At 40.1% G+C, this 15,956-nt stretch overlaps 1 protein-coding gene across 1 annotated transcript; it reads left to right on the forward strand.

Annotated features, from left to right (window-relative positions):
- The first annotated feature begins 107 nt into the window (after nucleotides 1-107).
- tfe3b (transcription factor binding to IGHM enhancer 3b) lies at nucleotides 108-10,801 on the forward strand. Its single transcript, XM_026168823.1, has 9 exons — nucleotides 108-284; nucleotides 5,537-5,770; nucleotides 5,901-6,125; nucleotides 6,597-6,692; nucleotides 7,369-7,480; nucleotides 7,589-7,645; nucleotides 7,838-7,913; nucleotides 8,064-8,211; nucleotides 9,449-10,801. The coding sequence occupies exons 2-9, from the start codon at nucleotides 5,570-5,572 to the stop codon at nucleotides 9,905-9,907; spliced, it is 1,374 nt and encodes a 457-aa protein (XP_026024608.1). The 5' UTR covers nucleotides 108-284; nucleotides 5,537-5,569; the 3' UTR covers nucleotides 9,908-10,801.
- Nucleotides 10,802-15,956: the final 5,155 nt, after the last annotated feature.

The following is a 15,956-nucleotide window of genomic DNA, read 5'->3' on the forward strand; positions in this document are numbered from 1 at the left end:
CAGACTAACATAGATTAAAATGTGTCACATTTATGAATTATAGCAGCACTTCAATACTATAAGAGGACACTTTATTCAAGATATCGTTTTGAAAATACAACTTTAAAATTAACAAGTTCCGGGTAAGTTGCGTAAGATGACGTAAGGCCGTCGGCCTGAGGTAAACAACGGTAGAGCGGAGGCTAGTGACTATCAAGTTAGTTTTCACGGATCTGAAGAAATGGCAAAGAAAGCGAAGGACTCAGTGGATGTGTGGCTGTAACTCCTCTTACACTAATCAGATAGTACGTATCTTTAATCTGAAAGAGGTATGTAGCTGTGTAGCGTTAGCTTGTCGCAATGAGGGCTAGCTAGCTCAGATTCAACTTCCTATTTTTACTTGGCCGTCGAGGGGTCGTACGAGTACTGAAATAGCACTGCCTTCAGCTAAAATAGCAACCTTCTAACAAGTGGACTATCACTGGATAGCTTCAAAGTAAATAGTATACGATGGAAATTCTAGCTTGAATTGCTTGTCCTCACATAACGTTGATCTGGGCCCGTTAGCAGCACTGAGCTGTCAAACGAACACCGCCAATTCATGACGATAGAACCTAGCTCGCCAAAAATAGAAATTACGAAAAATGTGTAAAGTAAACAGCAACCTCCCAACTGTCTGTCTAAATGGTTCCAGAGTTAACCCATTTAAATGATGTTGTTAAAACTGAATTGGATCTTTTATGTTGTCAGGGGGGAATCTCTGTTAAGAAGGTAGGCGACCACTATTTCAGTTTCAGTTTTCAGTTGTATTTGTCATATGCAAGTTAGCACAGGGTCAACATCGCAATGAAATGTATTTGACGAGCAGAAGACAGTCACTCAGCAGAATGGTACAGTAGAAAAAAATAAAATAAAATAATAAAAAATAAATAGAAAAATAGTAAGAGCAAAATATTAAAAAGATGTAGTAAAAGAAAAAGATTTTCAGTTAACTGACTAAATATATATATATATATATATGTATGTACACACTAGTGATTAAATAAAGAAAATCTTAATGTGGGGGGCGGGCAGATGGGATATTGCACAGGAATGAGCAGCAGTACAAATTAAACAGTACAAAAGTACGCGTACGCCTGCCGTGCGGCGAGTAGGCGGGGTCTGTACTCAGTCTGCCTCGACCAAATTATCGACACACTTCAAGCAACAATACAATCTTAAACTAATCACTACGCTCGCAGAAAATAGACAAAGGATGATCACGGGTATTTTTTTCCCCATCTGTGGTGTTTTTATCTTGTCAGTGAGTAATGACACGCAGACAAGATAAAAACTGTCGAACTGTTACAGTTCAATGGCTTAAAGTGACACCAACTCCCTTTGGTGTTCGTCTGCCTAAAAGTGATTGTCTGCCAAAAACTGATTTCCAATGTTTCCGTGTATTTTTTTTATGTGTAATATCTTTACGTATGTTCGTAAATAGACTTCGGTGAACAGGGTTTACAAAGGGGTTATATATAGAATTAAAAAATTATCAGTTTTTCAAGTATCTTCACAACTCTGTGTTATTGTACTTACATTATAACCAATCCGGTCCTTTATCCCTACTTAAAATATTTTTACAGAACTATTGTAATATTTGCTGCCATTTCTGCTGTCCTCTTGGCCAACTTACTCTTACAAAAGACATTTTTAATGTTAATGAGATTGTTTTTAACTGCAAAAATAAAGATTATATAAAAGTCACTGCCAAAAACTGATTGTGGCTTCTACCTTGTTACACGAATGTTGTTTGTGGCTCAAGATGACTGTATGTCATCCATGAGGGATGCATTTGACATCTGTTTCATATATTATAGCCCAACAAGTTACTTATAGCAGTTTAAATACAAGCAATAAATTTTTGGCAAATACCGGAAATCAGTTTTTGGCAGACAATCACTTTTTGGCACAACACCTGTATTTGCCAAAAAATGCCCGTATTTAAACTGCTGTAAATGACATGTTGGCCTATAATCTATGAAACATATGTTATATATATTTATGTTAATATATATGAGATATATTCTTAACTTTGAGCCACAAACAATATCCCCATCACCAGGTAGAAGCTGCAATCCAATCCGTTTTTGACAAAGTGATTTTTATATATAATTTATCTATCTAGCTAAACACTCTCACTGCCATTAAAAATATATTTTTAAAGAGTGATCTGGGCCAGAGGGTATCAAAAAAGCAACAATATAACATAACATTTTTTAATTTAATTTTTTTTTTAGAATGACATTTTGTTAATTTTTGTCTGTTTTTGTTTTATACTTTGTCATCCCTGTTTGAAGCACTTTGTGATCTTTTATCTAGAAAGGTGCTATATACAGTGGGGCAAAAAAGTATTTAGTCAGCCACCGATTGTGCAAGTTCCCCCACTTAAAATGATGACAGAGGTCAGTAATTTGCACCAGAGGTACACTTCAACTGTGAGAGACAGAATGTGAAAAAAAAATCCATGAATCCACATGGTAGGATTTGTAAAGAATTTATTGGTAAATTAGGGTGGAAAATAAGTATTTGGTCACCTCAAACAAGGAAAATCTCAGGCTCTCACAGACCTGTAACGTCTTCTGTAAGAAGCTTTTCTGTCCCCCACTCGTTACCTGTATGAATGGCACCTGTTTGAACTCATCATCTGTATAAAAGACACCTGTCCACAGCCTCAAACAGTCAGACTCCAAACTCCGCCATGGCCAAGACCAAAGAGCTTTCGAAGGACACCAGGAAAAGTATTGTAGACCTGCACCAGACTGGGAAGAGTGAATCTACAATAGGCAAGCAGCTTGGTGTGAAAAAACCAACTGTGGGAGCAATCATCAGAAAATGGAAGACATACAAGACCACTGATAATCTCCCTCGATCTGGGGCTCCACGCAAGATCTCATCCCGTGGGGTCAAAATGATCATGAGAACGGTGAGCAAAGATCCCAGAACCACACGGGGGGACCTGGTGAATGACCTGCAGAGAGCTGGGACCAAAGTAACAAAGGTCACCATCAGTAACACACTACAACGGCAGGGAATCAAATCCCGCAGTGCCAGACGTGTTCCGCTGCTGAAGCCAGTGCATGTCCAGGCCCGTCTGAAGTTTGCCAGAGAGCACATGGATGATACAGCAGAGGATTGGGAGAATGTCATGTGGTCAGATGAAACCAAAGTAGAACTTTTTGGTATAAACTCAACTCGTCGTGTTTGGAGGAAGAAGAATACTGAGTTGCATCCCAAGAACACCATACCTACTGTGAAGCATGGGGGTGGAAACATCATGCTATGGGGCTGTTTTTCTGCCAAGGGGACAGGACGACTGATCCGTGTTAAGGACAGAATGAATGGGGCCATGTATCGTGAGATTTTGAGCCAAAACCTCCTTCCATCAGTGAGAACTTTGAAGATGAAACGAGGCTGGGTCTTCCAACATGACAATGATCCAAAACACACCGCCCGGGCAACAAAGGAGTTTCTCCGTAAGAAGCATTTGAAAGTCCTGGAGTGGCCTAGCCAGTCTCCAGACCTCAACCCCATAGAAAATCTGTGGCGGGAGTTGAAAGTCCGTGTTGCTCGGCGACAGCCCCAAAACATCACTGCTCTCGAGAAGATCTGCATGGAGGAATGGGCCAAAATACCAGCTACTGTGTGTGCAAACCTGGTAAAGACCTATAGTAAACGTTTGACCTCTGTTATTGCCAACAAAGGTTATGTTACAAAGTATTGAGTTGTATTTTTGTTATTGACCAAATACTTATTTTCCACCCTGATTTACGAATAAATTCTTTACAAATCCTACCATGTGGATTCATGGATTTTTTTTTCACATTCTGTCTCTCACAGTTGAAGTGTACCTCTGGTGCAAATTACTGACCTCTGTCATCATTTTAAGTGGGGGAACTTGCACAATCGGTGGCTGACTAAATACTTTTTTGCCCCACTGTAAATAGAACTTTACTTACTTAATATTTCTGCTAATTTTCATCAGAATAAGTCTCTGTTTCTGCAAACATATTTTAAGTGGCCAAATTCATAAAGTAACTTGCAAAAGAGGTAATTTCTTTTTTTATATATACACCCACTCCAACACTCATGTTTACAGTAATTTCACTAATATAAGCATAGACATCATGATCAATTGTGGGTTAACAACACTCTTGGGACACTCCCAATAGGGTTTAAAAATCTGGGACTTTCCACCAGTTGCTCTTGGAACTGAAGAAGCTTGTCGGATGAGAGGTGAAACATCAAGAAATTTAAAGAAGTCCAGTCACTTTTCTTTCAAAGCTCCTTACAAAGAAATGACACATAAAAAATGCATAGAAACATCGGAAATTTTTTGGCAGATGGTCACTTTTTGGCATAACGCCCAGCTGATGTTTTTCCTTTTCTGAGAAATCACTTCTCTTGTATGGAATTACTAAGGTTTCAGAATTTTCTGCAAAATATCTGTGTGAGTGTGGTGTAATAGAATATCAATCCATGTATGTTTAATTACATTTGTTTAAAAAATAATAATTCTGAAGTATTCAGATGTGCAAAAAAAAGGTGTATTAATCTATGTAAATATATATATAAGTGCCAACTTGGTCTAATACAAGGTGCTGGAGATGTAAACAGATACACATATTTGCAGATCTGCTGTGGCTGAAGTGCAACAAAGAAATGTAAGCAGCAGACCAGTTGGCCTTTTTAAGTTGTCTCCAGTTCTTGGGCCAAACTTTGTCTTTTCAGCCATTAATATTTATATATGCACTTATATGCACACACATACTTTAAATGCACTTCAACAGTTTTCTGTACACTTTTAAGCAGGCACTTGGAGAGCCCTTAACAAATGTACAAATCTTTGTGCAAAAATGGGCTGAGATACAGTTACACAATTCTTCACATTCGTAAATAATTCTGTTGCAATAGTAACCTTGTAATGCTCATTGGGACTGCTGAGCATGGTTGAAACAAGATCTATTTGAGTCTCCTGTGTCTCTGAGTAACAGATACAACTGTACCGGACATAACAGAGGGTATATATTAAAAAAAGGGGAAGTGAAAATGACAATAAAGAAGTCGGGGCTTGAAGAAGCTTTAAAGGCAGCAGATTAGAGAAACTAGATTTGTATAAGTACCATTGTAACTAAGTAACAGTCCCACTACTAATTCAAGATCTTAACGTATTTTAACGTATTTAAATGACTGATTGAAAACCAACAGCTTTCGGGGGTGTTGCAGTCTTACTAATGGTGTTGATTTGTTTGGCATTTTAAAGTAATTTGTTAACATTTTTAATGAAAACAGTTTTGTTAAGTTGTACAATTATGTATTGAATTCTACAGGTCATATCACAAACTTCTGATGGCTTTGGAACTTAATTACTCAGATTATTTCAAACCAAACTAAGCATTTTCTATGTAAATGTATTTTAGACCTGGCAGTGACATCTGGAATTCTCATCAGAATATTAAAGTGTAGGATTCTGATTTGTGGATTGAGTGGTGTAATAACATCGCATGCTGTCCTACAGGTCCATCCCTAGATCCCTGGATCCGTCTCAGCCATGTCGTCACGTGTGTTGCTGCGGCAGCAGCTGATGCGGGAACAAGCCCAGGAGCAGGAGAGACGCGAGGCTCTTGCTCAGCAACAACAGGCATCTGCCTCTCAGCTTCGGGCCACCAACTCGACTCCAGCTATCTCTGTCACTCTGCCACCTAATGCCGCCCGGCCCCCTCCAGCACAGGTGCCCGTGGAGGTGCTGAAAGTAAGAGCGACCTGTTTTGTTTTAAATTTTTAGCACTGTGTGTGTGTGTGTGTGTGTGTGTGTGTGTGTGTGTGTGTGTGTGTGTGTGTATGTCAGTCCACCAGCCCCTAACAGCTGTTTGAATGATCAGGTGCAGACCCACTTGGAGAACCCCACCAAGTACCACATCCAGCAGGCACAGAGGCAGCAGGTGAAGCAGTACCTCTCCACCACTCTGGGAAACAAGGCGATTCCTCAGACCTTGTCTCTGTCCCCCGCCCCCCAGTCCAGTTCTGCCCCAGAAGTGGCCCCTACTGCCAGCAGCGCCCCTAATAGTCCTATGGCGCTGCTCAACATCGGCTCCAACAAGGAAGAAGTAAGGGGAATTCCAACATTGATACCAGTAGTTAAATTTCCTGTGTGCGAGTTTCATTTGATGATACAGCAGATTACATAACCTTTTCAGTAGTTTCCTTTTTGGAAACTTCCAGCGCATTTTTGTGGGGAAGTTGAATATCTGCTGCTTTCTTCTTGCTCAATTAGCTTGTGTTTGCTCTGTAACAATGTGCCTGAAGGTCCCACTGTGAGGGTGCATGCTCTTTGTTGTCATACTCTCGTTGGCCTTTCGTCACAATAAGATGTTAAATACTGCACCGGCAGAATAACCGTGCCAGCACGTCTCACGCACGCATCACTGTCTTCCAAATGACGCCTCTTTAAAGCTCTCACATTGGGCTCAGATGTCTAGTGTTGCCACCTGGATTGTTTTTATACAGTGTAAATACATATTCATTACTATCACACCATTTACCTTCTGCCACGTTTGTCTCATTGTCTGTTTTTCTAGATTGACGATGTGATCGATGACATTATTAGCCTTGAATCCAGTTTTAATGACGACATCATTACGTTGATAGACTCAGGTCTTCAGCTGCCTAGCACGGTATGAAGAACTATGCATTTATTGTTCTCTCCTGAACTTCCTTTTTGAAGGTTCCTCTCCAGTTTAGAGCTTCTTCTTTAATAGTGCAGTAACAGAATAACGCAGACAGCTCCAAGTGAGTACGCTCTGTGAATGGGCGGTCTCTTTCATGTGTGGAATTCTGAAAGTTGTAAGAGCAAATATACACTTGTAGCACTCAGTTACCATTTGTCACAGAAGTGTTTCATGGGCAGGGTAAAGCTATCAGTGGATACAAGACATAGAGAAGTGAGACAAAGTCATAAAAAGTACACGGCCAGGTCAAGAAGTAATCTGCAGGGAAGAAACAGGTTTCCAAAATTTCACCGCAAAGCAAAAAATGAGGATTATGGTGATGATTTTGGAGGGCCAGAAAAAGAAGCTGACTGAGGTAAAAAGGCTTTTTCTGATTTTTGAATTGGCACTGGGTAGTCTTCATCTTTGATATGCAATAGAATATAAATGGTGGGGTTTTTCTTTGCTGTTATTATGTAGCAGCCATTTCTTTTTGATAGCATTTGTCTGATCCACAGAAACCTGCTTTGAGTCTATTTTGAACTCACAGAACCGATTGCTCTAAATGAAAGCAGCAGCATTTGCTTCAGAGTAGTCAGGTACTATTTAAGATCTATATTGGAACATGTTGTTTGTTGTGCAGCTCCCAGGAAACCTCTTGGATGTGTACCATAGCCCGGGAATGGCAGCGCCTACTCTTACTGTCAGCAACTCCTGCCCTGCTGATCTTCCAAAAATTAAAAGGGAAATTACTGGTATAGTAACTTCTTTTTATAAACACGTGTCCTGTTTCATTTATTTATTTGTTTTTTAATAAACAGTTTAGCTTTTCGTAACATGAACGCTAACATTTTGTCTGTCAGATGCAGATGCCAAAGCAATAATGAAAGAAAGGCAGAAGAAAGACAATCATAACCTCAGTAAGTCAAACCTTTGTTTGAGGTCATTTTTTTTAACTTCTTGTTTGAATATGATTACAATAAAAATATAGACCGCAATGCAGATTCAGAATCACAACATCCTATTTACTTATTCGTACACTTCTGCTTAATACCAGCTGATTGTTAGAGATAACCTCGTGTGCCTTTGCTTCCTCTCTTTGTTGGTTGCAGTTGAGAGGAGGCGTCGATTCAATATCAATGACCGCATAAAGGAGTTGGGCGCTTTGATACCGAAGTCATCAGACCCGTAAGTGGGATATTCATTTTCCACTGCTCACATGAAGTTACACTGTTTGAATTTTAATGCCTTGGGGCCACACATGCGGTGTATAAATCATGATCTTGTCCTCTGCTTCTGTTGTCTTTCCTGTCTTTACTGACATCGCAACAATGACAGAGAGATGCGCTGGAATAAAGGTACCATTCTCAAGGCTTCTGTAGACTACATCAGGAAATTGCAGAAGGAGCAGCAGAGAGCCAAGGATGTTGAGATGAGGCAGAAGAAGCTGGAGCAAGCCAACCACTCCTTAATGTTACGCATCCAGGTCGGTGTTCAGTTTTATTTATGTAGCGCTGTTTTACAGGAATGGTTATCTCAAAGTGTGTTTTGTTGTAAGATGAAGACATTAGTGAGAGAATCCTGACAATCGGATGAGGCTGTATGAGAAAGCTCCATTTTAACAGGAAGAGATCTCTAACAGAACCAGACTTGACAATGGGCAGACATCTGCCATGACCAGATTGCGGTCATGGCTTTGTTGGGTTGATGTGGTGGGTTTGCAGTGAGGTCATGATATGGCTTGATCTTCGAGGGCTTGCTAACTGTGGATTTTACAGCCATTAAAAACAAATATCTAGTATGGACATATATGCTCTCTTGAGTTCCATCTTCTGAAGGCTTTTCAGGGAGCTTTTAGAACAGCCTTATAATAAGTAATAGAATAGTGCATCTTAGAAGCTTATGTATGAACAAGTATTTCAACATCACTCCGAAAAAGGATGCCTCCGATTTACTCGGCAAAGAAAAGAAGGCTTTCTTAATTTTCTTGTTAAAGAAAACATTCTTGGTCAAAAATAATTGATTCTTCAGAGTGTTACAGGAGGCCAAGGTAGTGCCATCCAGACTAAGAATGCGTCTAAATAGGAATGGATCTGAATGGATGTGTCTGGGGAACAATGGTGCATATTCCTTGAAAGTCAAAGAAAATCAAAAGCCATTTGTCCACCTTTGCTGTTTAGGTGTAGACAGAAATGTAAGCAGGGCGTGAACTGCTTGTCTTCATAAATGTAGTGACTTCCACGTCATTGGCCCTGCTCTGTTGTTGTCTTTTCACTCATATTTTTTCTAAACAAAGAAGGTCTTTGTCTTGCTGAAGAAATGTCAGTGTAACTGTCGTCACTACTGTAATACATACAGTAAGTCTGTGAAGTGTCTGCACTCATCCTGTTGGTTTACTCAGACATAAAGTTTGCACAAAATACTGTAGGTGAAATCCACAAAATGTTATGTTTGCTTTATTTAGTTCTCATCTAGTTCTCAACTATTTATTTTTCTTCCTTATTGCAAATTTGGATCAACCAAAAATTCAGACTTGCTTTGTTCCATCTGTGTTTCATCTTGTTTAGACAGTTTTTTGGGTGTAAAGTTTAACACGTGGAATGAATTTTTCAATGCAAAAACATAAAAGGAGCTATGCAATATAGGAGTGCAATAGATTATGCAATAATGACATGAGTGATTTCTGGCCATCTGATTAGAAAACATGCTGTTCTTGTTTTCAGGAACTGGAAATGCAGGCACGGCTTCACGGCCTCTCAAACTCCAACAGCGTCTCTGCTCTGAGCTCCGACCCCTCTCTGCTCCAGCAGCAGTCCACAGTTCCACAGAGCAGCCAGTCTCTGGCTCCCAACACAGGAGGAGCCTCCAACCAGAACCTCCTCGGTCCGGCAGCCATTGGACAACCTTTGCCTGCCTCCTTCCTGTCCCCACCCTCCTCAGACTCTCCCGCCGGACTCACCATAAGTAGTCCGCTGGACCTGGGCAGCCTGAGCTTCGCTGAGCTCGATGACCCCCCGGCCTCCGCCCTCTACTCCGATATGGGTTTGGGAGACATACTTATGGATGACGGGTGCACTCTGTCTCCAGAGAGGATTGGCGAGCCACTGTTTTCTCCTTTGTCACCGGGTGCCTCTAAAACCAGCAGTCGCAGGAGCAGCCTTGAGATGGATGAGGACTTGTGATGATTTGCGTGTGGTCAGAGACTCCGTAGGGACAAGAATGTCAGGAAGTGCAGTTTATCCTTAAACAACTATAGCCTATTTATAGAACTGCACAACTGAACTTTAAAAAGTCAAATTTAACTATAATTATGAACAAAACTAACACCAGAAGACAGCAATTTTTTCTTTGTTTGTTTGTTTGTTTTTTGCTACACAAATTCATTATAATTGTTCCTGTTTGGAGCCAGTCAGACATCAGATGATTATGTCTGAGTTTCTGAATGCAATCTTAGTATAAAATGCAATATTGTACAATAGGGGCATGGACCTAGCATTAAGAAATGATACATTCTTAAATAGTTGTTAAGATTTCTTCAGAGATTTTAAGAGGGATATATGGTTTGCTTGAATTTATTATATGCATATTTGTAGGGAAGAAAGCTGTGAGGTTTCTTTTTCGTGACAGGACATGTTTGGCACAACTAACTTGTCAAGAAATGCCAATATATAGCATATATTTCATGTGTGTGTGTTTTGGTTTTTTGTTTTTCTTCAGACTGACTGGAATCAGGGTTTGTTAAAAGCAGTTGCATACTCATGCGTGTTGGGTTGTATCACCAGCAACTACAGAAGGGATCTCTGTAAAAAAGTGAATTGGCACATTGTGTAGTAGTTACAGCACATTGTAAATAAGAGTCTTTTATTTTGAGCAAGTTCTTTGCACCTTATTTTATGGCAGTCTATGCATTTTAAGAAAGCTTGTGTCTGTTTTTATTACTACTACATACAGCGGACAACTAAGGCCCAGGTCGCATGTATTTGTAATAAAACCTTAAAGGCCGTGAAAAAACTTCACATGCTGCTGCAGCTAGTTAGCCAAAGCAGGATTTCTTCCAGAGTAGCTACAAATTGCAAATCAGCATTTTTATATATATATATATATATATATATATATATATATAATTTTTTTTTTTTTTTTTTTTTTTTCTTTCTTTAAAGTCAGTGGGAATGCAGAACAATTTTCTCCTTTTACAAAAGTACTGTAGTTCATTACAATTTTTTTTATACCTGATCATTTGATAAGTAGTTTCTGCAGACTAATGTGTGTTGTCAGTTTGTCTCCATTAACTTTGGTAATCACTGAGTAATTTTTTTAACCAGTTAGCATGTTCTAATAAATATGTGGGGTGTTTTTTGTTTGTTTGTTTTTTTGGATGATGAAAAGTGATATAATCTAATAATGGATTCCTGCTCATTGTAGTCTGAATTCAGTTGGCTCAGACCTCCTTTTTTTAAACCAACCACTAGTCTCACTTCTGTTATAACATTGTATGATGTTTTGTTGAATGAAACCTCAAGGTAATTATTATTCCATTAAATAGTCACAAACGTTAGAAAGGGTTTATTTTCATCACATGCTTACCGAACCTTGTGTACAGTTAATGAATGTGTGTTTGAGTATTTTTTTGTTTTTTCTAACACTGATGGTGCTGTTTTTAGTTAAAACAGCCAAAAATATATTTAGATCATAGCTTTGAGTGGCATTGATTGGTGGTTACAATAATTTTTTAAGCTCTCCACTGATCGTTCAGAGCGTTGGAGGTACCTTTCAGCTTAAAGCAGCTCCACTCCATCACTCAGCGTTTCTCATCGTGTTCCCGTAAATCACGGAGTAGAACTTGTGTACTTATTCAGCTTTTACTCTTCTCCACAATATTAACCCTGTCTTAACCAAGCATATACACAGTGACTCATACTCACACCGACTGTTAACTACAAAGCAACATGTCTTGTCCCTGCAATTTGGCTTTGAGATTTTTAACAAATAAATGATTGCCATCGGTTCGTGTGTGGATGTGCTTTATTTTCTGGCAGCGGGCGTCAGTGGTAAAGCATCTGAGAGATTTCCATAGCGAGGTCCAGGCATTCTGTAGCCTGGAGGCACAAGTCGCACAGCGGACAGTCGCTCTGGAAGCAGCGAGAAACACCCAGACACCCGCAGAGGTTGCAGTGGTGCATCACCCCCAGGAGAGGCTCGCAGTCGTAGAAGGACGAGCACAGCCACCAGGCGCACCCGTTAAACCCCCTCAGCGTGGACAGGATGCAGTCCAGTGGGTGGCAGAAGAGGCAGGCCATGAGGATTGCAGCACAAAGGTCTCGCATAGAAGAGAAGGGTTAGTGAGGAAAGATGCAGAGAGAAAACAGATATGTGGGAACAATAAGTTGAAATAGGATTTCACTAAAGTTTATTGTCCTTACCCTCTGCGCCTGGGTCGGTGTGAGCAGAAGTGGTTTTAAGGCTTTCTTGGCTCTTGCCCTTTGGTTTGGGTGGATGGTTCAATTCATGGACTGTGCTGGCCTCCAGAGAGGACGGCAGCAAGGCGCTGCGAGGTTTTGGCTGCTCCTTTTCCACAGATTGTGGACTGCAGATAGATACTGCTCTGGTCACTCCTGACTTCGGTATATTTTGCATGTTACATTTTTTGGGAGCTTCTGTGTGAGACAGAGGAAATTCTTGTGAAAACATTTTTTCAGAGGATAAAATTACAAACAAAGAACTCACAGGTCACCGTACCTACTGTTCTATGGGAGAAGACATTCGTAGAGAGGTCCACTGAAGATAATTCGGTGTCCTCAGTGGAGATCTGCTCTGAAAAACTATTGACTTCAATCAAAGATTCTGGAGGCACAGAAACAAGGAGGAATCGGGTTACTAAGCATGTGTGTTTTCATTATTATCTGTTTCATGTGAGCATACCTGTAAGGTCTGCAGTGGAATCACGTGTAACGGGCAACTTTGAGATAGCAGGTAGTGGATCGTGGAGCTCTGCTTTGTCAGCATTTCTATTGTACGTTTTTTCAGTCGTATCTGCAGATTTGAGCATGTCATCCATCGTTGCAATCACTTGAATATGTCATCTGCCTCTGTCTTTGTAAAATATGGAAAACAATGTTTAAATGACATATTTAATTAAAGATTAGCGGTGATTATTATGTTTAGATCATTTCTCCTCTTAAACTGGAATAGATGACTTTGTAATGCTGTAATGAAAAGCCATTTCCATCATTCTGTGCCACTACCAGAGAGCCAGAGTCTCTAGCTGAGGTTTTGTAGCTGTCAGTAATGAGTGGACATCTTGGGAAGTTAATCTATTATTTATCTCCATTTTAGATACATTCATAATGTAGATGAAAGCTAGTACACTCATATCCTGACAGCAATATGACGAAGTGAGATCTTGAGTTTGCACTCATTAAAAATTAATTTCTTGAAGTAGTGCTTACCATCTTTGACATTTTTCACACAGAACATTTTATCCACATTTCTGCTTTTTGATGAAATTTATGACAGAGAAAATCTACAAGGTAAGGTAAGGGCACGCGAGAATAAGTAAAAAGCAATGTGTCAAAAGTAACATATTTAGATTGGTATATTTAATACATTTGAAGATTATTAGTCACAAGCCATAAATACTTGAACACTGTGCTTTGGAAATATGTCAGCATCTACAAAGTCTGTCAAGTTTATTTCTCCTTATTAGCTTCATAGGAAACAAGGCATACTTACATTTCACAGCATTTTGTAGAGGACAATCCAACACGCAGCCTTAATCACATCTCTCAGTGGTGGAGGTGTAACTGCTGCCATCGTCGTGCACAATCTCTCTCACTCTCTGTCTCTCTCCATCTCTCTCTCTTTCCCTCTCTGTGAGTGTGTTTGCGTTAGGTGAGTGGGGGAGACACACCGAAAATGTAATATATTTGCTTATGTAAATAACCTTTTACGTCCTACCTAATATTAGTGGTACTTTTATACTACTGTAGTGCCTACATTTACTATAAATAAGCAAATCTTAACAAGAAATCGTGAAGCCATATTATTGTATCAGCCTATCAGTGACTAAATGGTGTGTCAACCAATGACTGAATACATATATATCTCAAAAGAAAGAACAAAAACTCAAAGTTTAACACTTGATAGGAAAAGACAGACTGCTGGGACATGGTATCATTAGCAGGGATTGTGTTAGGGGATGCAAACAAGGAAAAGAAGCTGAAGTATGCCAAGTTAATCAGGTACTGGACTGAAAGTCAGGGGCAAAAGGTTTGATGGAGTGATGACTCCAAATTTAGTCTAAATCATCATCATCATATGCAGAGGAGGTCAGGAGAGCTGTCTACAGACGTACCGGGAGTGCAGAATTATTAGGCAAATGAGTATTTTGTCCACATCATCTTCTTCATGCATGTTGTCACGTCCTTTCCTTTGGCAAAATGGGTCAAAAGAAGGACTTGACAGGCTCAGAAAAGTCAAAAATAGTGAGATATCTTGCAGAGGGATGCAGCAGTCTCAAAATTGCAAAGCTTCTGAAGCGTGATCATCGACCAATCAAGCGTTTCATTCAAAATAGTCAACAGGGTTGCAAGAAGCGTGTGGAAAAACCAAGGCGCCAAATAACTGCCCATGAACTGAGAAAAGTCAAGCGTGCAGCTGCCAAGATGCCACTTGCCACCAGTTTGGCCATATTTCAGAGCTGCAACATCACTGGAGTGCCCAAAAGCACAAGGTGTGCAATACTCAGAGACATGGCCAAGGTAAGAAAGGCTGAAAGACGACCACCACTGAACAAGACACACAAGCTGAAACGTCAAGACTGGGCCAAGAAATATCTCAAGACTGGTTTTTCTAAGGTTTTATGGACTGATGAAATGAGAGTGAGTCTTGATGGGCCAGATGGATGGGCCCGTGGCTGGATTGGTAAAGGGCAGAGAGCTCCAGTCCCACTCAGACGCCAGCAAGGTGGAGGTGGAGTACTGGTTTGGGCTGGTATCATCAAAGATGAGCTTGTGGGGCCTTTTCGGGTTGAGGATGGAGTCAAGCTCAACTCCCAGTCCTACTGCCAGTTTCTGGAAGACACCTTCTTCAAGCAGTGGTACAGGAAGAAGTCTGCATCCTTCAAGAAAAACATGATTTTCATGCAGGACAATGCTCCATCACACGCGTCCAAGTACTCCACAGCGTGGCTGGCAAGAAAGGGTATAAAAGAAGAAAAACTAATGACATGGCCACCTTGTTCACCTGATCTGAACCCCATTGAGAACCTGTGGTCCATCATCAAATGTGAGATTTACAAGGAGGGAAAACAGTACACCTCTCTGAACAGTGTCTGGGAGGCTGTGGTTGCTGCTGCACGCAATGTTGATGGTGAACAGATCAAAACACTGACAGAATCCATGGATGGCAGGCTTTTGAGTGTCCTTGCAAAGAAAGGTGGCTATATTGGTCGCTGATTTGTTTCTGTTTTGTTTTTGAATGTCAGAAATGTATATTTGTGATTGTGGAGATGTTATATTGGTTTCACTGGTAAAAATAAATAATTGAAATGGGTATATATTTGTTTTTTGTTAAGTTGCCTAATAATTATGCACAGTAATAGTCACCTGCACACACAGATATCCCCCTAAAATAGCTGAAACTAAAAACAAACTAAAAACTACTTCCAAAAACATTCAGCTTTGATATTAATGAGTTTTTTGGGTTCATTGAGAACATGGTTGTTGTTCAATAATAAAATTATTCCTCAAAAATACAACTTGCCTAATAATTCTGCACTCCCTGTATGTAAAACATAGCGGATGCTCAAACCAGCTGTCAAGCATGCTGGTTTAAGGGTCATTGTTACACCCCGGCCTAGGCAACCGGCGTGCAACGTATGAAAATAAAAATAAGAAAAAAAACACACGAGAAACAAACTAAAGCTCTCCACCAAAATCCCAAAACGAAGGTGTCTCAAACGAAAATATTAACAAACCCATTGACAGCTATTTACAACAGACTATTTATTTACATCAAACCACCAAACTATTTACAACACGGGGGAGATCGCGACCATGACCAACTGACACACAGGGCTTAAATACATAGAAGGAGCAATCAGGGAATGGACCACAGGAGGGAAACACAGCTGGGGCAAATTAGACCTGACGAGACAAGGAAACGTAAACTGAACACACTAAGATAACAACAGACCTTCAAAATAAAACAGGAAACACATGACAGTCACGCAAA

Source organism: Astatotilapia calliptera, chromosome 5, assembly GCF_900246225.1.
Source record: "Astatotilapia calliptera chromosome 5, fAstCal1.2, whole genome shotgun sequence".
Classification (NCBI taxonomy): Eukaryota; Metazoa; Chordata; class Actinopteri; order Cichliformes; family Cichlidae; genus Astatotilapia; species Astatotilapia calliptera.